This window comes from Bactrocera tryoni, unplaced genomic scaffold (assembly GCF_016617805.1).
Source record: "Bactrocera tryoni isolate S06 unplaced genomic scaffold, CSIRO_BtryS06_freeze2 scaffold_138, whole genome shotgun sequence".
Taxonomy (NCBI): Eukaryota; Metazoa; Arthropoda; class Insecta; order Diptera; family Tephritidae; genus Bactrocera; species Bactrocera tryoni.
This window is the reverse complement of record NW_024395854.1, coordinates 279,760-303,372: the sequence shown is the minus strand read 5'-3', so window position 1 is coordinate 303,372 and position 23,613 is coordinate 279,760. Positions and strand designations below refer to the sequence as shown.

The 23,613-nt window shown below is 38.3% G+C and overlaps 1 protein-coding gene across 1 annotated transcript; it reads left to right on the top strand.

Moving 5' to 3' along the window:
* Nucleotides 1-5,984: 5,984 nt before the first annotated feature.
* Nucleotides 5,985-12,933, top strand: LOC120780084. The gene is made up of 6 exons (XM_040112353.1): nucleotides 5,985-6,156; nucleotides 6,216-6,390; nucleotides 6,460-6,744; nucleotides 6,972-7,143; nucleotides 10,831-10,955; nucleotides 12,752-12,933. Exons 2-6 carry the CDS (start codon nucleotides 6,237-6,239, stop codon nucleotides 12,931-12,933), a joined length of 918 nt encoding a protein of 305 aa, XP_039968287.1. The 5' UTR covers nucleotides 5,985-6,156; nucleotides 6,216-6,236.
* Nucleotides 12,934-23,613: the final 10,680 nt, after the last annotated feature.

The following is a 23,613-nucleotide window of genomic DNA, read 5'->3' as shown; positions in this document are numbered from 1 at the left end:
GCACGAAACACTATCCAAATGTTTTTCTTTCGGAAACACAATCTGCAAATGTGGGATATCCACTGTATCGGCGTAGCTGGCAGAACATTCTGCATTCCACTTAGAGGAGTAAATATCGAAGTTGACAACGCATGGATCGTAGCATATTCGTCATTATTGTTTAATTCACATTCGAAACTCATATCAATGTTAAGTATTGAAGTTTGGTGAAATCGATCAAATACGTTGGTAAGTGCGTCATCAAAGAAAGAAACATAGCGGTTATTGACCTTGATCGAGATGAGATCAGCAAGTATCAAATGGGTCGATGCATGAACTGCAACGAAGCGTTTTGTAACACATTTACTTTTGCAATTTATGAACGTTTTCCAACTGATGTGCATCTCGCGATTCATTTGAAGAAAGCCCAAAAAGTGTATTTCCAATCCAGAGAATACAGTTCAGCAAAAATCGGCATTCACGAGATTTTTCTCAACTTGCGTCAGTGGTCCGTTTGCGAGAACATTGCTCTATTCTCTAAAATGTCTTGATATCCTTACAATGTCAATACATCGTCGAGAGAAGAAATGGTTACGCAGAAAGCAAGCGCCAACCAGTAGATGGACATCCAGGTGTTCTCAACCAATGCCTTAGGACGAATTCACAAAACCCACCCGAGAAACGACGATTGCTTCTACCTATCGATTGCTATTGATTGCGTGTACGCAGTTCAACTTCATTTGAGTCATTGCGTAGTGTGAATGGTATAGTGTGCCACTTTTTGAGAAGCAAGCCAGCAATTACAATTAGCTGGAACATGATAATCACTGGAATCAAACGAAAGGACGATGGACGATGCTTCTGCGTTAGTTAATGGTTCATCACCTGTTTCCAAGATATCAATAAGGTCGGATTCATCAACATCTGTGAAGCCAACAGTGTGCGCTAAGTTAATTAGTTCTATATTTAAATCGTTGGAATTTTCTTCTGATCCACATCGAGATGTAGTTTATTCAGGCCATATGTTTTTCCATGCATGGCTCATCGTTTTCGCGGATACTTCTTCCCAGCTTTGTTTAATATTTTCCACTGCTTCCATGACATTATATTTGACCCAAAAATTGCGAACTACATCAGCAGATGCGCAGTGAGATTCTTTATCAATTGCATCAATCACGTTGTTAAATGTCCTTCGTAAGTAGTATTTTTTAAATGCCGCGATAACGCCTTGATCCATCGGTTGGATAAGCGCCGTTGTATTCGGCGGTAAGAAGATTACTTTAATATTGTCATTTCATATCATCACGCGGGATAATGTGGCTAAGGGCATTATCAATTAACAGCAATGCCTTGCACGCGAATCCATTTACTTCGCAATATTTGATAAGTGTTGGGCAAAATGCAACAAACCAATCATAAAAGGTTTAGCAGTCATCCAAGCTTTTTTTTATTGGATTTCCAAACAACAGGAGATTTTCTTTTCAATACTTTTTCATAGCTCTTGGCGTCTCAGACTTATATATCAACAAGGGCTTAAAAGCTTCATATCATCTGCAGCATTTCCTCCAAGAAAAATGTAAGTCCGTCTTTGGAAACTTTAGGCCCGGCGACCGCTCTTTCCTCTTTTGATATAAATGTCCTTTTTGTTATTGTTTCCAAAAAGTCCCGTTTCGTCCTTCATCAATGATTTGCTTTAGCTTTTTCACAAGAATTTTAGCAACTTCGTTGTCTCCGCTGCTTAAGATTCCCCATGGAATTTTATATTATAAAGTTGGGATCTTTTTTAAAGTTTTGCAGCCACCCATCGCTCGCGCTGAAACAAAAGTCTTCACAATCTGTAGTTGTTAACTTTACATCATTGAATGAACTAATTGCCTTCTCCATCTTTTCCATCAAAAACAGGTCTTATTTTTTTAGTAGTGGATTCCAAACAACGATCTGCAGCAGTGGATGCACTTGTGATAATCTTTTGTTTACTTTTATGAATGTTCTTACGGTTGTTAAAACCAAACCATACCGCTTAATATATTAAAAGCCTTTTCGCCCTTATCATGGCGGTGAATGACTTCCATTTTCTTTTTAATAGAAATAACATTTCGTTTCTTTTTTAATTGAACTGCACGGAGTACTTTCAAATTCACGTTTTGAACTCATCTTCACTCTTTTTATGCGTGTTATCAGCAACACTTATAAAATCAACTGAACAGAGTTCATGAAATATAATGACAAATTCAAAAAACATAAATGTAAACGAGGGATTCCCCAAATTCATATTTCATACAGGCGACGTAAATCAAATTGACAACGTAAATCGGGTGCAGAAGTCACTAATATTTTCACAACGTAAATCAAGACAACGTTAACGAAGCGGATGTAAATAAAGGTATTACTGTATGTACGTGGCGTGTTCTAAAGTTGAAATCCCTTTTTCTCTGTACATTCACGCACTGGAACAGAAAAAGCTGTTGTTTATCAAGCTGCACTACATTGAAAAAAAATGTAGAGAAATCGCAAATAAATGATTTTCAACACAATATAATAGAATAGAATTCATTTCAAAACACATAATTTCACGCAGGACATCGCCTGCGGGGTCAGCTAGTATCTACATACATATTAGGGTGTCCGTTATTTACCAAGTTGGCTATTTCCACATGGGTATCGTCAAAATCGTTTCTTTTTGACCTAAAAACAATTTTGGAAACAAAGAAAAAATTTTGCGATGCCGTTTAACCCTGCCTAAATAAGGATACTTTTCCCATTTAATTAACATGGGATTTTTGCACTATTTAGCAAATAATTCTTATTTCGTACATTATACTCTTTAACTTACCAACAATGCTCAATTCTGTTTCTATTATGATCCCTTTAGACGAAGAAATTTTCATATTGGCGCAAAAAATTTATTACATAACCTTTGGAAGGGTCAAAATTTATTTGTATTGATTATTCTAATTATTTTGCTTAAACTACTTACTAATTAATTTTTATTCTGAATTTCATTTAAAGTTTCTTATTTTTTGTTTCTGAAAGTCACAGAGTGATTCTATGAAGGAATAATAGTTCAAATTGAAGTACGGTAATACCCGTATGGTTATTACCAACGCAAAATAAATAAAAGAACCAGATATATTGGAAACATGGCGCTCTAGCGGACGGTCGTTAAAGTGAATAAAAACAACAAACTAATTTTTTACTTATTGTCTATTCTGGTTGTTGTGGTTCTTTTGACAACAATATTCCATTTTTAGATAGTAAACGATACAATTCTTAATTCACGTTATAATATTGAATTTTTAATTGTTAAGTTGATGTGACTAGTGCAATGAATAGAAAGTGTAAAAATTGATTTGGTATCCAGCTAAAAAATATCTTTCTAACCTCGAGAACTCCAATCTATTGAAAATTAAGAACTTTCATCATGAGTTTAGAAAAAATAAAATAAAATTCATAAAAAATTGATTAATCAAGTTGACGAAATAGATCGAAACATCCAAAATTTATTAGATACGGTTTTACCCCGCGACGATTACAAAGAGCTGCTTGAATTGTCCCGAATATTTGTTGGTACTGTCGACCATCAAAGTATTCATTTTTATAAACCAGGAGCTTTCCATCACGCTCGCTGGATGTCGAAAGCCATTTACTCATTAAAAATTTACGTTTTTCGAGATGCTTTTGAACTATCACCAGAAGAAGAAAAAAGTTTATTGGACGTTTGTTTATTCGAGGTATTTATATCTATATGTGAGATTTTGGTATACTGCACCTCTTGCTACAGCGGCTCCGAACCAAGATTTGCAATTTTTGAAAGCAGTTTATGCTTATAGAACTATTGATAAGTGTTTATCTGAAGCTGCCTTGAAAAAAATTAAAAACCATTTATGGTAAAAACCATTTATGGTCATGTATGATTATTGAAAGTTTAAAATAAAAGATCTTACACGGAATTCAGAATAAAAATTAATTAGTAAGTAGTTAAAGCAAAATAATTAGAATAATCAATACAAATAAATTTTGACCCTTCCAAAGGTTATGTAATAAATTTTTTGCGCCAATATGAAAATTTCTCCGTCTAAAGGGATCATAAAGAAGCAGAATTGAGCATTGTTGGTAAGTTAAAGAGTATAATGTACGAAATAAGAATTATTTGCTAAATAGTGCAAAAATCCCATGTTAATTAAATGGGAAAAGTATCCTTATTTAGGCAGGGTTAAACGGCATCGAAAAAATTTTTCTTTGTTTCCACAATTGTTTTTAGGTCAAAAAGAAACGATTTTGACGATACCCAAGTGGAAATAGCCAACTTGGTAAATAACGGACACCCTTGTTTTTTTCTATTTTGTTTGTGTTTTTGTCTCTAGTTTTTGAGATTTGCTATTTTGACTTTGTTACTAATTACATATGTGTATACAATCTAGCTTACTGCTTTATTAAGCAGAAAGGGTTTGCCGGAAATTTTTTTTTAGTTGCTATTGGTAACTTGGTGTATTTAGAAAACACGAAGGTAAGGTATTATACTTTTTATACTATATTTGACATACAATAATTTTTTGTTTGCCGTTAAAGAGGTTTTCAATTACAGGTTTTGTATCAAATACGACTGTAATTTTAGGCATACATACAAACGTGCATAATAGGCAACAACAATAAATGGAAACGATACAACTCACTTTATCTTCCCGCAAGGGTTTTTTGGGGGGATAATATGTGGAAATGTATGTGCGAGTTTTATCGCCAATTCCTGTATTCCTCCTCTTCCTTCAGTCTTTCAGCTGCCTGGTTTCTTGTGCGTGTTGTTGTTTGTAGGTGTAGTTGTTTTAACTCTTTGTTTTAATGATCGCGCCCGTTTATTTTGTTTTTATTTTTATTTTATGTTTTGGGTTTCGCGTCCGGTTTGTGGTTTAGCTAGGTAAACGTTTTTATTTTATTGTTTCTCTTTTTGTTTGACTGAAATGTGTTTTGTTATTACTGCACTTTATTTGTTTTTTGTTTGTAAACGTATCTCTTTGTTTTCTGTTTGGGGCACTGCACTTTTTGTTTTTTAATCTTAGCGTTTGTTTGTCTATTTGTTGTATATGATACAAATGTATGTAAAGTTATTAGTTATTACTTTTGTCACTTCACCGCACTTGTTTTGTTTTAGTTTGTGATTTGTTTTACTTTTTTAAAATTTTGTCACCATGATTTTGACGTATTTTTTGTTTCATTGGACGAAACCAATAGTGCCATTCGGAATGGTTCGAAGGACCATGAATAAACGAGGGTACGAAAAATACTCTTATATTTTTCAATACAATTTAAGATTAATTTTTACAGTACGTATTTAACAAAAAAATTGCTTGGTAGATATGTAAAGGCATTCGCTACATGCCAAAATACGATCGAATAAATGAATCTGATGAAAATTAGCCGATGTGCAGAATCCCGGTCGAATTAAGTGTTAAACACCGCATGCATGATTGATCCGATCTAATGTGTATAAGCGAAAGTCAATTGCAGCGCGAAATTGGCGACGAAAACGTATGTTGATGTGATGAAGTGTTTAGAACGAATTGTGTTTGCTATCCTTTTTCCCATCCTTTCTGTTGAGTGGGTTAATTGATGTAGAAGTCTGGTGAGTTGTGCTGAGTGGTATTGTATTATTAGTGTGGTGGCCGCTTTCTGGGTGATTTTCTCAATTGTGGTGAGATATAGAGTCATCAGCTGTGGTGAATTAAGCTGTCTTATTAGTGTGCGCCAGTTTTTTTTCGGGTAAAGTGGGTGGATGCTTAACTTATTTAAACACAATTATTTCAATTATGATATACTTTAAATTGTGTTCTTTTTATTCTATTGCAGGTTTTCACACAACGGAGACAGGATTGTAGTTTTTGCTGATGTCCCCCACTTAATAAAACTACAGAGAAATCATGTTTTGGATAAAGGCTTTACTATCATGGGAAAATTGTTAGAAAAGACATTATTCTGAAGCTGCTCTCGCTTACCTCCAACGAGCTGTCCATCACGCACAAAATTTCCCAGAAGCATTTGTCTGTAACAGGAACTGAAAGGCAAAAGGTTAAACTAGCCACAAAATTGTTCTCCCACACAATTGCTCAAGCAATAACTCGAGCGGTTAGTTTAGGTCTACTAGATAACGAAAATTGGGAGGAATGCCATCGACTTTTCAAAATTGTAAGTAATATTTAAAATATTAATCAAAATGTTCATTATAATAAATATTAACTTTGTAGACAAATGACTGGTTTGATCTAATGAATGTCAGGGTGCCCAAAGTTGGAGTGAGGGAACGCTTGTACGCCTACTGTTTGGCTTTGAACAAGCAAAATAATATACTGGAACAGATGACGCAGATGGTTTCATCGATGAGAGTCATTGGTAAAAATGGGTTGCTTCCATTCCAAAAAGGTAATACTCAAGCTATATATTTATATAAGTTGATTTTCTACAGTTTTTGATTTTACTTATGATTTACAGATATACTCCAAAGCAATAATGCTTTGAAATTGCTGCTGGATGACTTAAGACAGCAGTACAAAATTAATTACGTTTTGAACTACCGATTAAACCAGGACGTTTTGGAAAATTTGTTTGGCGTAATCAGGTCAAAAGGCGGTCTTCACGATCACCCTGACAGGCAGGAGTTCAAATATAGGCTGCGTTCCTATATACTTGGTCACAACGAAGGAACGTTCACAGAAGAAGGAAATGTTGAAGTCGACAACATACCAGATTTGGAAGGAAATTACTTATCTCTAACCGGTAATTATCAAAATATTAAACGTACATAGTATTATAAACCTAAAACTACAGAAAACATTTATATAAAAAAGTGTATTGAAGTCAACAAATGTAAATATGTACTTACATACAAACTAAGTTTTTGCATACTATCCACTGTTTCTTATCCTAATTATAATATTAATCTTAACTAACAATTTATTCCATTTATTTATAGGCATGTATGTATGTTTATTATATTTTTGCAGGTAATATTTTTCAACGTGTGTCAGTTGATCTAAATTCCACTGACCCAATTGAAAAAAATGATGACTTGGAGATTCTCAACGAGAACTTGAGAATTTGGCAATGTACATCTGCCACAAACTCAGTAAACACAACCCCGAAATTTGTGCCGATTCAGAAAATTGTTCGTCTTAGGTATACTTGGGTGGATCACCTTTCTGAAGGAGGACTCTCAAAACCAACAGATATGTTGATGGAGCATATGAGAGCCTTGCAAGCAGTATTTGACGACGTAAATGGTACTGATTTGCATATATGTACATATGTACAAATTACGTCCAGAAACACATAAATTTAAGTAATTTTGTAAATTGTAGTCGAAAGTAAAATAATTGTTTTTCAGAGCGAGAATGTAATTTAGGATTCGTTCCTTAAGATGGGTTTCCAGCTCTCAAGAAAAGTAGAAACTTCATACAAAAAACGCTTAAGAAATGATTCAGAAGTTTTCTGGTGTTAAGTTTTCTTGTGGCAACATCGAGCTCTCAAGAAATTCAGTAACCCTGCAAGACGGAGGTAACAGATTGCACAAACACATTGAAACATTTTCAGCTGTTCACTAACACTGTTGGACGAAAGCATACCCAACGATTGGAATTTAAGTGTGCTATGCCCAATCCATAAAAAAGGAGACCCCACAATCTGCGCCAACTACCGTGGGATTAGCCTCCTCAACATCGCATATAAGGTTCTATCGAGCGTATTGTGTGAAAGATTAAAGCCCACCGTCAACAAACTGATTGGACCTTATCAGTGTGGCTTCAGACCTGGAAAATCAACAACCGACCAGATATTCACCATGCCCGATCTTGGAAAAGACTTCGTGAAAGGAGAATCGGCACACACCACCTCTTCGTCGATTTCAAAGCTGCTTTCGACAGCACGAAAAGGAGCTGCCTTTATGCCACGATGTCTGAATTTGGTATCCCTGCCAAACCAATACGGCTGTGTAAACTGACGTTGAGCAACACCAAAAGCTCCGTCAGGATCGGGAAGGACCTCTCCGAGCCGTTCGATACCAAACGATGTTTCAGACAAGGCGACTCCCTATCGTGCGACTTCTTCAACCTGCTTCTGGAGAAAATAGTACGAGCTGCAGAACTAAACAGAGAAGGTACCATCTTCTATAAGAGTGTACAGCTGCTGGCGTATGCCGACGATATTGATATCATCGGCCTCAACACCCGCGCCGTTAGTTCTGCTTTCTCCAGGCTGGACAAGGAAGCACAGAAAATGGGTCTGGTAGTGAACGAGGGCAAAACGAAATATCTCCTGTCATCAAACAAACAGTCGTCGCACTCGCGACTTGGCTCTCACGTCACTGTTGACAGTCATAACTTTGAAGTCGTAGATAATCTCGTCTATCTTGGAACCAGCGTAAACACCACCAACAATGTCAGCCTAGAAATCCAACGCAGGATAACTCTTGCCAACAGGTGCTACTTCGGACTGAGTAGGCAATTGAAAAGTAAAGTCCTCTCTCGACGAGCAAAAGCCAAACTCTATAAGTCGCTCATAATTCCCGTCCTGCTATATGGTACAGAGGCTTGGACGTTGTCAACAACTGATGAGTCGACGTTGCGAGTTTTCGAGAGAAAAGTTCTGCGAAAGATTTATGGTCCTTTGCGCGTTGGCCACGGCGAATATCGCATTCGATGGAACGATGAGCTGTACGAGATATAAGACGACATTGACATAGTTCAGCGAATTAAAAGACAGCGGCTACGCTGGCTAGGTCATGTTGTCCGAATGGATGAAAACACTCCAGCTCTGAAAGTATTCGACGCTGTACCCGCCGGGGGAAGCAGAGGAAGAGGATGACCTCCACTCCGTTGGAAGGACCAAGTGGAGAAGGACCTGGCTACGCTTGGAATATCCAATTGGCGCCACGTAGCGAAAAGGAAAAACGACTGGCGCGCTGTTGTTAACTCGGCTATAATCGCGTAAGCGGTGTCTACGCCAATTAAGAAGATATATAAAAATGAATGCCATTTTTCGTTGTGACTTTATAACTCAAGAACGGGCTCACCTATCCAAACCAAATTTTTAGGCTTTGTTTGGAATGTTCAGTAGATGGTTTGTGTTTTGAAATTTTAAGAATCGGATACCAGGGTCTCGAGAAATAGGCCAAAACGTGGACCCGGGTAACCCTAGGATGTGTTTGTACAATATGGGTAGCAAATGGAAGCTGTTGATGATTTTTATAGTGTAGAGTATTTTTGATGCCGCTCCGTGACTATGGTCTCGAGATATCGGCCAAAATGTTTCAAAAATTTCACCACACATACATATGTTACATTTTTTTTTATTTAACTCGTACCTACTTGGAAAGCTGAAAAGCGCTCATTGTATGGTGAAATTATTTTTAAAAACACACCAAAAACCCATTTGTTTGGTCAGATTCATCCCACTTAGCCAGCGGATTATACGTTTTCATATTAACATACATACATCAATAATAGTTTAATCATTTACTAAACGATTTGTTACCTTTTTACCTAGGCTCTTTCGCTCTCAAAATTTATGAACTTTCGTTTTAACTAGCATACTTATTATTCCCACCTACAAACTTACTTGCATTATATTTATATCAACATGTAGGTATGTATGTAGCAGGCAGATCGACAAACAAAGTAGGCTTTGAAAAGACATCAAATTAGTTATTATATTTTTTTTACTAATTATTGAAGTTTGTGTGAATTTGTGAAAAAAATAAACATAGCGCAAAGCGAATTTCCGAGCAAAAAACGGTAAGTTTTGAACTGTTGAAGTGAATTACACGAATCTGTGTGTTTCCTTATTTGAAAAAACATAGGGTGTACCACTATTAATGTAGGCATTTTTTTAATTTAATTTATTCTTTTTTAATTGAAAGAAAAATGCCACGACCCACACGAGGAAATATAGGTCGGCGAACGCGTCATGCAAATGCTACGGCATTACAAAGGCGATCACAGACTCCAGATTAACGAGCACAAGCTAATGCATCGCAGCGTAAACGTAATGCACGAATTATATCTGTTGTACCTGAAATTATGCGTGCTGCTTTTAATTACAACAGTCAGATTAATTACAGTATGTACGGATATATTGGAATAATGGACGCAATATGTCCACATTGTGATACGGCTAAATTTCCAGGTGAAACGCCCGGCATGTGTTGTGCTAATAGCAAAGTGAAATTGCCACCATTAAAAACTCCACCCGAACCATTGTCTTCATTAATTTTTGGGACTTCTGAAAATTCGAAGCACTTTTTGAGTCATATTCAACAATACAATTCGGTATTTCAAATGACTTCTTTTTCTGCTACTAACATTATTTGAGATAATTTTATGCCGACGTTTAAGGTAAATACTTAAACAGGATTGTCCCAATCAATCTGAATCATAAAAGTGTTCTATAGTTAAAAATTATTATGCAACATATACCTAAAATTGCATACATGTTGCTGATTCAGAGCCAAATTTATCATCAAGCTGGTTCGTTATTGCCATACCCCGTCGCTGATTATCAATTTTTGCAAATTTATTTTATTGGTGATGAAAATCGGGAATTGGATCAACGTTGTGCAATTGCTTTGAATACAAAACGAGAAGTTATTTGTGAGCTACAAAGGTTTTTCCATCAGCATAACGCATTAGTTCAATTGTTCAAAATTGCTCTCGATCGTATGCCCTCTGATCATCACAAAATCGTAATAAGGGCTGATAGAACACTTTTTGGAGAGCATGAAATTTGATTCAATGCACCGACAATTGATGAGGTTGCAATTGTAATTCGTGGTGATCAGTTTCAATGGTGTGATATTATACTTCATCGTAGAAATGACCAATTGCAACGTGTTTCGGAACTTCATCGTAGTTACGACGCATTACAATACCCAATATTGCATTGGAAAGGTGACAATGGCTATAATATAAATATACCAATGATTGATCCACGAACAGGTAAATAATATTTTCAGTGTGTTGACATTTCATCATTTGTAGAAATTCCTTAAGTCACATTTTCCACATATTTGAAGGTCTACATGTACAGAAAAAAGTTAGTGCCATGAATTTTTATTCTTATCGATTGATGGTTCGTCCACAAGAACAAAATTATATCTTGAGATGTCGTAAACTATATCATCAGTACATCGTTGATATGTACGTCAAAATAGAAACAGAACGTCTTAATTTAATTCGTTTCACCCAAGCAAAATTAAGATCTGAACAATATATTCATTTGCCAGATGCGATAGCGAATGATGCTAATATTAATGACATCGGACGTTTAACTATATTGCCATCTTCGTATATTGGTAGCCCACGGAATATGAACGAATATGCACAAGACGCAATGTGTTATGTAAGAAAATACGGTCGACCGGATCTGTTCATTACATTTACATGTAATCCGCAGTGGGATGACATCAAAAACAATTTATTTGCAGGACAGTCGACAACCGATCGTCATGACATTACTGCGCGTGTTTTTCGGCAAAAATGTAAAGCAATTATGGATTTAATTGCGAAATTATATGTATTTGGGGAGGTGCGTTGCCATATGTACTCCATTGAATGGCAGAAAAGGGGATTGCCGCACGCACATATACTAATTTGGCTGGTACATAAAGTAACTCCGGATCAAATCGATAACCTTATATCCGCTGAAATTCCTAATTACACTGCTGATCCTGAGTTATTTCAAGTTGTCGTTAAAAACATGATACATGGACCGTGCGGTGAACTAAATATGAATTCACCATGTTTGATTGATGAAAAGTGTTCGAAACGATACCCAAGGCAATTTACTTCAGACACAATAACGGGCAATGACGGATATCCTTTGTATCGACGTAGATCACCTAATGATAATGGCAAAACGGCAACCATTAGAATGCATAACCAGGAAGTTGAAGTTGATAATCGTTGGGTGGTTCCGTATTGTCCATTATTATCGAAAATATTCAACGCTCATATAAATGTGGAATATTGCAATTCTGTCAAATCCATTAAATATATTTGCAAGTATGTAAATAAAGGGAGCGATATGGCTATTTTCGGTGTTGCTGGTGAGAATAGAAATGATGAAATTGCTCAGTATCAAATGGGCCGCTATATTAGTAGCAACGAAGCTGTCTGGAGGATTATGTCGTTTCCAATGCACGAAAGACATCCTGCGGTTGTTCACTTGGCTATACATCTTGAGAATGGCCAACGTGTTTATTTTAATGTAGCAAATTTATTGGAAAGAGCAGCGCAACCACCAGCAACTACGTTAACAGCTTTTTTCAAATTATGCGAAACTGATACATTTGCGATAGCTTTAAAGTTATATTCTGAAGTGCCTCAGTATTACATTATGGAATGTGTCTTCCGAAAAAATTTCAAAGACGTAAACAAGGAACAGCTGTTCATGGGCACCTGGCATTTTCCAAACAGATGCAATTGGCAGAATATATACAGTACATCCAAACAATGTTGAGTGTTTTATTTGAGATTGTTATTAGTTAACGTGAATGGCCCAAAATCATTTCAAGAATTGAGAACAGTCAACGGTCATTTGTGTGAAACATACCGTGAAGCATGTTAACTTTTGCATTTGTTGGAGGATGATGCTCATTGGGATTCAACACTTCATGATGCATCTATTTCGGCTCATCCTCAACAAATACGAATGCTGTTTGCCGTTATATTATCAGAATGTATGCCATCAAATCCACTTGAATTATGGAACAGATATAAACATAATATTGCAGAAGATATTTTAATGCGTATGCGTCATCAAGCAAGAAATCCTGATTTGTTGATAACTTCGGAAATGTACAACGAAGCTTTGATAATAATTGAAGATATGTGTCTACGGATTGCAAATAAAACATTAGTACAATTGGGTATGACCGCACCAAATCGTGACATGCATGATCTGTTTGATCGTTAATTGCAACGTGAGCAGGAATTCAATTCTAATAATTTGCGTTTATTTGTACAATCGAATATAACCAAAATGAATATTCAGCAAAAACATGTCTATGACACAATCATGCAAACCATTTCCAATAATGCAGGTGGGTTATATTTCTTGGATGCACCTGGTGATATAGGCAAATCGTTCGTTATATCACTGATTTTAGCCACTATTCGATTCGAACAGAAAATTGCATTGGCACTTGCATCTTCGGGAATTGCTGCTTCATTATTAGAAGGTGGTCGGACAGCGCACTCTGCATTAAAATTGCCATTGAATGTACAGGTGATTGAAACTTCAACTTGCAATATTTCAAGAAATTCTGCTATGGCAAAAGTTCTGCGATTAACGTCAATTATTTTATGGGATGAGTGTACAATGGCGAATAAAAAATTACTAGAAGCATTTAATCGAACAATGCAAGATTTACGTGGTAACCAACAGCTTTTTGGTGGTGCTTTGATATTACTGTCAGGGGATTTTCGACAAACATTGCCTGTCATTCCTCGGTCAACTCCTGCTGATGAAATAAACGCCTGTTTGAAGTCATCAGTTCTTTGGAGATATGTTCAAAAATTGACACTGAACATTAATATGCGTATTCACCTACAAAATGATCCAGCTGCCCATGAGTTTTCAAAACAATTGTTACAAATTGGTGATGGCAAAATACAAATCGACAGAACCAACGGATTGATCACCACTGTACCGAACAATTTTTGTACAATTACGAAATCGATAGATGAATTGATTGAATGTGTTTTTCCAAATATTCTTCAGAATTACAGAAACCATGATTGGTTGACAGAACGCGCCATTTTAGCACCGAAGAACATTCATATCAATGCATTAATTTTCAAATTCAAGCAAAACTCCCAGGCGTAGTCACGACATATAAATCAATTGACAGTGCTATGAATCAAGATGAGGCAATGAATAATCCAACTGAAGTTTTAAATTCATTAGAACCGGCTGGTATGCCACCGCATTGCTTGAATCTGAAAGTGGGTTCTTTGATTATATTATTGCGAAATATTAATCCACCAAAACTGTGTAATTGCACCAGATTGGCAGTGAAAAATTTATTGGCAAATTTGATTGAAGCTACGATCTTAACTGGTAAATCAAACGGAGAAGTTTGTTTAATACTGCGTATCCCTATGATTCCAACTGATATGCCATTTGAATTAAAACGATTACAACATCCTGTGCGTTTATCACTTGCGATGTCCATCAACAAAGCTCAAGGGCAAACACTTAACGTTTGTGGCGTGAATTTGGAGGAATCATGGCCAACTTTATGTTGTCTGTTCCAGAGTCGGTACCCCCAGCCGTTTGTTTATTCATGCTCAAAATGGAAAAAGAAAAATTATTGTTTATCCAAATGTTTTGGATTAATCTTATTGAAGTTGACATAAAGCCATAACGGCAGTGCATCTATATATATAAAAATGAATACAATTTTTCGTTGTGACTTTATAACTCAAGAATAGCTAGCAATTAATTTAATATATATATTTTTTTATAAATGAGTTTGATTTAATATTTCACTTCATACGTAGCGAAACACGTACCGGGCCGCTATAAACATTATATGTATTCATTGTATTGCTTTCAAAAAATCATAAAGTTCTGCTTATCTGTAACATCACATTCATTGACTGTTAGGCGGTACAAAGTTCGCCGGGTCAGCTAGTATGTATATATATATTATTAATTTCTTTTTTATAGAGAAATCGAAAAAGCTTCACAAGGAGAAAAAGGTAAGCATTGTGAATTGAATGTTGTGTGTATAATTAAACATTTTAATATTACAGGAATCATTTGGAGAATTCAAATATATTGCGTACAACAAACAAATAAGGGAGTAAGTTTTAAATTATTAAAGTTAAATAGTGCATATTTATTTAAAATATATATGTATATTAGGGCGGGTCGATTTAAAAGTCGCCCATTGCTCTATGAAAATCATATTCTAGGGATCAAAATAAGGTACTTTGCCGAAGGAACCATACCTCTAAAACGAATTTTGATGTCCCCCAATTTGGGTCAAACCTTTAGGTAGGGGCAAATTTCGAAAAATCCCACTTTGACCCAGAGAGTAGTTAGAGTGCTCCAATCGAGTCCAAATGTATGACCGACCCCCACTAACTTTGGACGGCCGATCCACCCATGCCAGTGGCACACCCCCTGGAAGTCCCCTGGGGGGTTCCCCATACAATCATTTCAAAAAATCACCATTTTTGGTGATTTACATGAAAAAATCAGCTAAATTGCTATGTTTTTTCTCAATTTTTATTTATTTATTTATTTATAATAATATCTATTTTTCTCTTAAGAAATTTATTAAGTCAGAACATATGTAAATGAAAAAAATTAATTTAAGTGTGTTATAGAAAAGAAATGAAAAAAAAAAAATATTGTTTGAAGTCTTTTTTACTTTCAAGTCTGGGCAATTTCGCACGGCTCTCTAATGTCGTCGCCATAACAGCCTCTACAGTTTCCGGTATAACCCATTTGGAAAAGCTAGCTAGCAATTGAACATGTCGTTCCGTTCCTTGTATGTGTGATGGAATTTTGGATCATTAAACGGTGGATCATCTTGATTTAAATATTCTTTCAATGTATCGTACGGAATGCTTCGCGTGAATGGTGGTTCAAATACGATATTTATATCATTCAAATTGATCATTTCCGTATAACTATTGTTTCTTCTCTTGATTTGCTCTTGATATTTAGCAATTTATTACATACACTTTTTTTCAGCATTATTTCCATACCAAGTTTTTCCCAAATTCCAATCAACTTATCTTGTACTTGAATAGTGAATGATTTATGGGAAAACTTTTTTTTTGTTCTGTTTTAGCACTTTCGCTTAAGTAAAAATAAAATCTCAAGATATCCAGATGGGTTGGTAAATTAAGATCAGTCAAATCAGTAGACACACCAAAAACAGTAACATCATGCTTGGGTATATGACTCATTGGGTTTTCGATAGTTGTTGATGTAGTTGCTTCATCTTGCGGTGTAGAGGATGGTGGATTCATTGTAAACTTTTTGAGGTAATAAGAATGAAGTGGTAATTGTAAAGTAAGACGCGTAGGGTTTCGGTTGCCCAGAGCTTCTTTATCTATAGCATTCCTTATCCTAATTTATGTATGCACCACATACTGAGTGCATACACACATCTTAACACTAATCTACTGTACCCCGGTGGGGACTTCAAATTCCAGTGGGAATAGTCACCGTCGCTGAGCTTTAAGCGACCGGGGAGGTCGGCAGGTCGCGGATAGCCGGACGGCCTGTAGTAGCAGGTTAGTTGCGAAATAAGTTTAAACGAATAAGCAATCCCCGACGAGAAGCGGCTGGAGTGGAGGTTGCGGTATAAAAGCCAGCAAGACCGTTGAAACTCCTGCGACAGTGGGCGAATCGACACCGCCCCTTGAAGTAAGTGTCCGCCACAACATGCAAGGGCATGTTGTGTAATAAAAAAATCCAGGCGCGACGGACCCATAATGGGCGGCTTCCTGGTCAGCGTCTGTTCACCATGTTAGGTGCGGCTGATATTACAACGTGACCGGTACACAGCGCGGCGCACTGGGAGTCCCTGGATAACTTAACAGCGATGTCTCCGCTGTTAGGATAAAAAGGGTGATGTGAGCTTGCTCTGCCGAGGTGTTAGCCGCGTGGTGTATCAGTAAACAGCCACTTCGGTCCCTGGCCAGGCAGTGTGCATTGGGCGCAGGAGTAGTAGCCTGCGTTGCCCCGGTCGAGCGCCGGTCCGTCCGTGTTTTCCGGGACTGGTAAAGCGAAGGACAGGCCTCAGGGAACTGGGGTAGGAGCATAGTCTCCGAGTGTACACCCGTTCCTGTCTATTTCGGCCCGCCCCCTACACATGATGCGCTTGTAAAAAACAAACCAATGGAGAATAATTTGAGAAAACACACCAAACCCAATAGTAGCAGTGTACCCGACTGCATGATAAGCAACGACACTCAAAGCCCTGGCAGGATGTTTTTAGAAACTGATTTATCCAGGGAAACGCCGACGATTAGCGGATCCATTCAAACGTGCACCAAGATTGATGCGTTCACCAAAACAGGCGTTAGTTGTTGGAAAACCTGTAAGAGCGAGATCGTCACCACCTGCGCTGCAAGACAGCACGCCTCAACCGGAACCAACGCAACCGAAGGGTGACACTATGTCGGAATTAGGAGACGTGATCAAGAGGCTAACAGAAGCAATGAAACTGCCTCAAAGATCGATTAATAATCAGATCCGTGACCTACTTACTTCGGTCACAAGACTCCACGCACGTGCCCAAAGCGAGTACAACAGAGTCAAGGAAAGCAGGCGAAATGTTCCCCTAAGGCTTACAGGAACAGACTCAACGCCGAAAAGACCCCGCGAGGATGAGCAGCTGACGCGAAGGACCCCGCCTAAAAAATAGCCAGCCAAGAGGAAGTCCAAAAGAGGAGCACCGCGTGCAAGAGGAATGAAGGAAACATTCCTATAAAAGAACGGAAGGAAGAGGAAAAGGCAGATGAATGGAAACAGGTGAAACGAAAAACACAAAACCCGATTAAAAAGGCTGTTTTTGCTCCACGTCCGAGGCCCGATGCTATTATCATTGCACGCACGGGAAACATGTCGTACAGCGATATGCTTAGAGCCGTCAAAAAGGAAGATGCTCTAAAAGAGCTTGGCGAGAACGTTTCGCGGATTCGGAAAACGGCAAAAGGCGAAATTTTGCTTGAAATGAAGAAGGCCCAGATGAAAAACACGGGAGCATATGAAAGGGAGATATGCAAAGTTCTAGGCGACCAGGCGAAAACAAGAACCCTAACCCACGAGTTAACAGTGGAGATCAGAGACCTGGACGAAATCACCACCAAAGAGGACATAGCGGTGGCAATACGCTCACAAATTAAAGAGCTGAGCTCCTTTGACGTTAATGCCATCAAAACCATCAGACAGGCATACGCGGGCACGCAGACGGCAGTCATCAGCCTTCCCGCTGCGGACTCAAAACGGCTGATTGAAGCTCATAAGCTCAAGATTGGATGGGTGGTCTGCAGAATAAGGGAAAAGCCGAACCTCAGAAAGTGTTTCAGGTGCCTGGAATACGGTCATCTGGCGAGGGCATGTACCAGTGAGGAAGATCGAAGTACATGTTGTGCCAAATGTGGTGAAAAGGGACATTTCGCAAAGGAATGTGACAAAGGCCCATCGTGTGCAGCATGCAAAAGCAGCGGGAAAAAAGAGACCGGACACCGGATCGGAAGCTGGAAGTGTCCACTATATCAAGCTGCGTGTAAAAAGACAAAATGAGAGTTGTTCAAATCAACCTAAACCACTGCGAAGCGGCCCAAGAGCTGCTGAAACAAACAGTATTCGAAAAAAAGATAGATGTGGCGATAGTGTGTGAGCAATATAAAAACATAAACGCTGGCACGTGGATCTCCGACAAGGAAAAGAAAGTTGCCATATGGGCCTGTGGGAGCAACGCCTTCCAGGATAAGCCGCTTCTGGAAAGATCTTACTATACACGAGCGAAAATAGGTGGCATTTATTTCTACAGCTGCTATATTCCCCCGAGCGTGGTGCAAGGAGACTATGAAAGAATTCTCGATGAGCTAGTACGAGACGCCCTCACTACCACGCCAAACGTGATAGCAGGCGATTTCAACGCATGGGCCATTGAATGGGGTAGTAGCTACACAAATAGACGGGGTAATGCTCTACTCAAAGCGTTTTCAGTGTTAGACGCCGTGCTGCTCAATACAGGCAGTAGAAATACTTTCGAAAAGAATGGACGGGGATCGATAATAGACATCACATTCGCCAGCAGCACGCTGGTTCGATCGGCAAATTGGAAGGTGTGCGATTTCTACACACATAGCGATCACCTGGCCATCTTGCTGGAAATCCACAAACAAACACAAACTTGATCCAGCGTAAAAAAATGGCGGAAAAAGGATGGAAGGTGGAAACGTTCGATGAAGAAACTTTCAAAGTCATGTTGGATGGGAACATAGATGGTGCGATCAACGTTGACCAACAGGCTGAAGCCCTGGTGAAGCACATAAGCAAAGCCTGTGATGCTGCTATGTGTAGGAAAAGGCACAACATAATCCAAAGCCCCTCATACTGGTGGAACGAGGATATCAGCACATTGAGAAGCGAATGCCATAAAGCCAGACGCCTCTGCCAAAGGAGCCAAGGTACGCCACACCATACAAGATTACGAGAAAGTTTTAAAAGAAAACGTAAAGAACTCAAGAAGGCGATCAAAAGTAGTAAGTCTTCGAGTTTTAAAGAGCTATGTGAAAAGGTGGACGAGAATCCGTGGGGCGATGCTTATAAAATAGTAATGGCGAAAATCAGAGGGGGAAAAAGTCAAGCACCAACCTGTCCGATTCTCCTAGAAAAGGTGGTGAAAACGCTTTTCCCAACGCAAGAACCACAATCGAGCAGAACGATACCAACAATGATGGAATCTGTAATTGTAGGCGAGAAGGAGGTAATGGAAGTGGCAGAGAGATTTGGCAACGCAAAGGCTCCAGGACTTGATGGCATCCCGAACAAGGCACTTAAAATTGCCATCAGCTATAAAAAGAGGGCATTTGCCGAACTCTACACACGATGTCTGAATGAAGGAATCTTCCTGAAAGTATGGAAGAAACAGCGGCTGGTTCTTCTGCAAAAGCCAAACAAACCGGCTGGAGAGCCGAGTGCGTATCGCCCACTCTGCATGATCGACACGATGGCAAAATATTAGAAAGATTGATTTGCACACGGCTAGAACGCCACCTAGAAGAAGAGTCTCCTGGGTTATCTGAAAACCAATTTGGATTCAGAAGGCATCGGTCCACGTTAGACGCAGTTGGAAAAGTGACGGACATTGCGGACAAAGCCATAGAGGGCGCCAGATGGATGTTTGGTGATAAAAAATACTGCGCAGTTGTTACGCTGGACATGAAAAATGCTTTTAACTCGGCATACTGGCCACTAATATTGAGAGCATTAGAGGCAAGAAACACCCCGGGGTATCTTCTGAGGAAAATTAGCAGCTATTTGTCTAACAGACTACTGTTGTACGATACCGATGCAGGTCCAAAAACCTACACAGTGACAGGTGGAGTACCACAAGCCTCCGTACTAGGTCCACTACTTTGGAATGTGCTGTACGACGGGGTGTTACGATTACCGCTACCAAAAGAAGCACAGATAATTGGCTATGCGGACGATATTCCCGTAACGATCGTAGCTAAAGAACTCTTGCAGATACAGAATATATGCAATGAGACCGTGTCGAAAAAGACTGGCTTACGAGTAACAAGCTACAACTTGCAGGAGAAAAAACAGAGGCAGTGCTCATCACGAGCAGAAAAAGGCTAGAAACAGTCACATTGAAAATTGATGGGTATAACATTGTAACGCAAACTTCTTTGAGGTACCTTGGCGTTATGATCGATACGAGGCTCAATTTCAAGGCGCACATTGAAAAGGCCTGTGGTAAGGCGGCTAAAGTGACTGCGGCCCTGTCGAGGATCATGGCAAACATTGGAGGCCCTAGTCAAAGAAGGAGAGCTCTGTTGGCCAAAGTTAGCCAGTCAATGCTTATGTACGCAGCTCCCATATGGGGGACAGCCCTGCGTCAAAACACCAGTGTAAATATGGCAAAGACTGCGTGCAGGTTATGTGCCCTGAGAGTTGCCTGTGCCTTTAGAACGGTGTCGCACGAGGCGAGTGCTATCATATCTGCTCTTATGCCACCGGATATAATGGCCTCTGAGCTAAGTAGAGTCTACCATAAAACAAAAACAATGAATAGGCGCCTAACGGTCGACGAGCGCAAAGAGGAGAGAAAGTCAAGTCTCGATGAGTAGCAAAAGCAATGGGATGCGGCAGATAAAGGAAGTTGGACCCATAGATTAATTAAGAATGTATCAGCCTGGATTGACAGACAACACGGAGAGACAGATTTCTACCTAACGCAGTTCTTATCGGGCCATGGCTGTTTCAGGGAATACCTACACAAATTTGGCCACGATGACGAAATACAATGTTCCTTCTGCGGAAATGCCGCAGAAAACGCAGAGCACGTCATTTTCACCTGCTCCAGGTATGTAGTAGAGAGAGAGACGATAGAAAAGCTGACAAATGAAAGCATAACGCCCGACAACATAGTGAGTCACATGCTGCGATCACAGCTGGTGTGGGCTAAAGTGAAAGAGTGGGCCGCAATAGCGCTCCTAGAACTGCGACTAACTAAATTATTGTTATGCTATCGCTACCGCTCTCACTTTGTCGGGAGCCGCAGCATAGCCTTAGCATAACAATGTAAAGTATGTGCTCTACTCTGCTCCGAGTTTTGTTAGGTAAAAAACTATAGCTGGAGCGGGAGAAAAAAATTAAATTCTGCGCTATGCTCTGGCGTAGCGGTAGCAAAAAATTGGGAGCGGTAGCACATCAGAGCAAATGAAAATTTTCATGTGCTACAGCTCCCGAATGTGTTTGTTGTTTTTTTTTCTTGTTTGCTATTTTCTGGCATAATATTTGAATTAATTGAATAATTCAAACAAAACAATGTTATGCAAATCATTTTGGCACTTGTTGCGTCAAGTGCCTTTATAAATCTTAAATCAAATATTTTAATAAATATATTAATAAAGTGAATTAGATAATAATTGAATAAATTATCAATTTTTTTTTATTATGTAAAATATTTACCAATTTTATATTACCAAAAACATCATCTATTCCAAATGTATTACAATACTCAATTACTATGAATTTTCGAAATTAATTTTAACTATGTGCATATACTTTCCCCCTTTTTATATACATTAGAGTGTTTTTTTTTAATTATTAATTTTTTTCAGTCCCGTCACGAAATTTCCTTGGAAATACCCCAAAAAAAAATTCCCTGAAAATTTTTGCCCTAAATATTTACATTAAGAACTGGACCGAGGCATGTAAAAATTTTCCATAGGAAATGCACTACAATCCTGATTCTTATCTTTAAATTCCTACAGATCAGAGATATTTTATGGCATTTTTATATGTGCGGAAGAAATTGCGGGAATATAGCGCGCGAATTCCCGCAATTGTTTTATTGAATTAAACATGAATGACGGGAATTCCCGCAATTTACGCGAATGTGTTAATCCATTGCACTGTGTATTTGCAGTTCTATTCTACCATTCCCAATATTTAGTAATTTTATAATTTTTAGGAAGAATCAGTTTGAAATTGTACGCATATACATACTTCAATGTATATTGCAAAGAATCGAAAAGATTTCTGTATATCTAAAATTATAATAAACATTTTTATCAACACTCCAATTATTCCGCTTTATCTTTACGTTAGATATCGCGTTTGGTTTGTTATGAATGCATTTGCGTCCTTGACCAATAATCTAGCAAAGTATCCGCAGTGCCTTGACGATGAAAATTCCAATGCCATTTTTTGTTGTGATATTAAATATGTATATCGGACGGGCTCGTCTTAAAAAAAAAACTACCTGGTTAAGAAGCAAAATCAGTATAACCCATATACTAAGCATGTTTGGAAATGAAAATTTTTACTTATTTCTTTCTATTTTTGAATTACTAAAATTTTCAAATGATTCTTACATAAATTTTGAACAAATGCTTATGATTTGAAATATAATTTTTGCATATATGAGCTGTATTGAATTTTAGCATAAAGAGATAAAATGTATCCTATGCCCTTACCCTGCTTCTAAACTACCTCCCCACCAATTTTAAGCCAAATCGGTTCAGCCGTTCTTGAGTTATAACCGACTTTCTTTTATATACCAACTTGTACCATACTTGTAAATGCCAGAAAATAGCAAAAAAGAAAAAAAAAACAACAAACACATTCGGGAGCTGTAGCACATGAAAATTTTCATTTGCTCTGATGTGCTACCGCTCCCAATTTTTTGCTACCGCTACGCCTGAGCATAGCGCAGAATTTAATTTTTTTCTCCCGCTCCAGCTATAGTTTTTTACCTAACAAAACTCGGAGCAGAGTAGAGCACATACTTTACATTGTTATGCTAAGGCTATGCTGCGGCTCCCGACAAAGTGAGAGCGGTAGCAAAAGTAAAATGAAATGCTACGAGAGTAGCGTAGTTTTTCAAACGCTGGTTGTTTGTAAGTCCTAAAACTGAAAGAGTCAGATATAGGGTTATATATACCAAAGTGATCAGGGTGACGAGTAGAGTTGAAATTCGGATGTCTGTCTGTCCGTCCGTCCATCTGTCCGTCCGTCTGTCCGTCCGTCTGTCCGTCCGTCTTTCCGTCCGTCTGTCCGTCCGTCCGTGCAAGCTGTAACTTGAGTAAAAATTGAGATATCATGATGAAACTTGGTACAAGTATTCCTTGGCTCCATAAAAAGGTTAAGTGCGAAGATGGGCAAAATCGGCCCACTGCCACGCCCACAAAATGGCGGAAACCGAAAACCTATAAAGTGTCATAACTAAGCCATAAATAAAGATATTAAAGTGAAATTTAGCACAAAAGGATCACATTAGGGAGGGGCATATTTGGACGTAATTTTTTTGGAAAAGTGGGCGTGTCCCCGCCCCCTATTAAGTTTTTTGTACATATCACGGAAACTACTAAAGCTATGTCAACC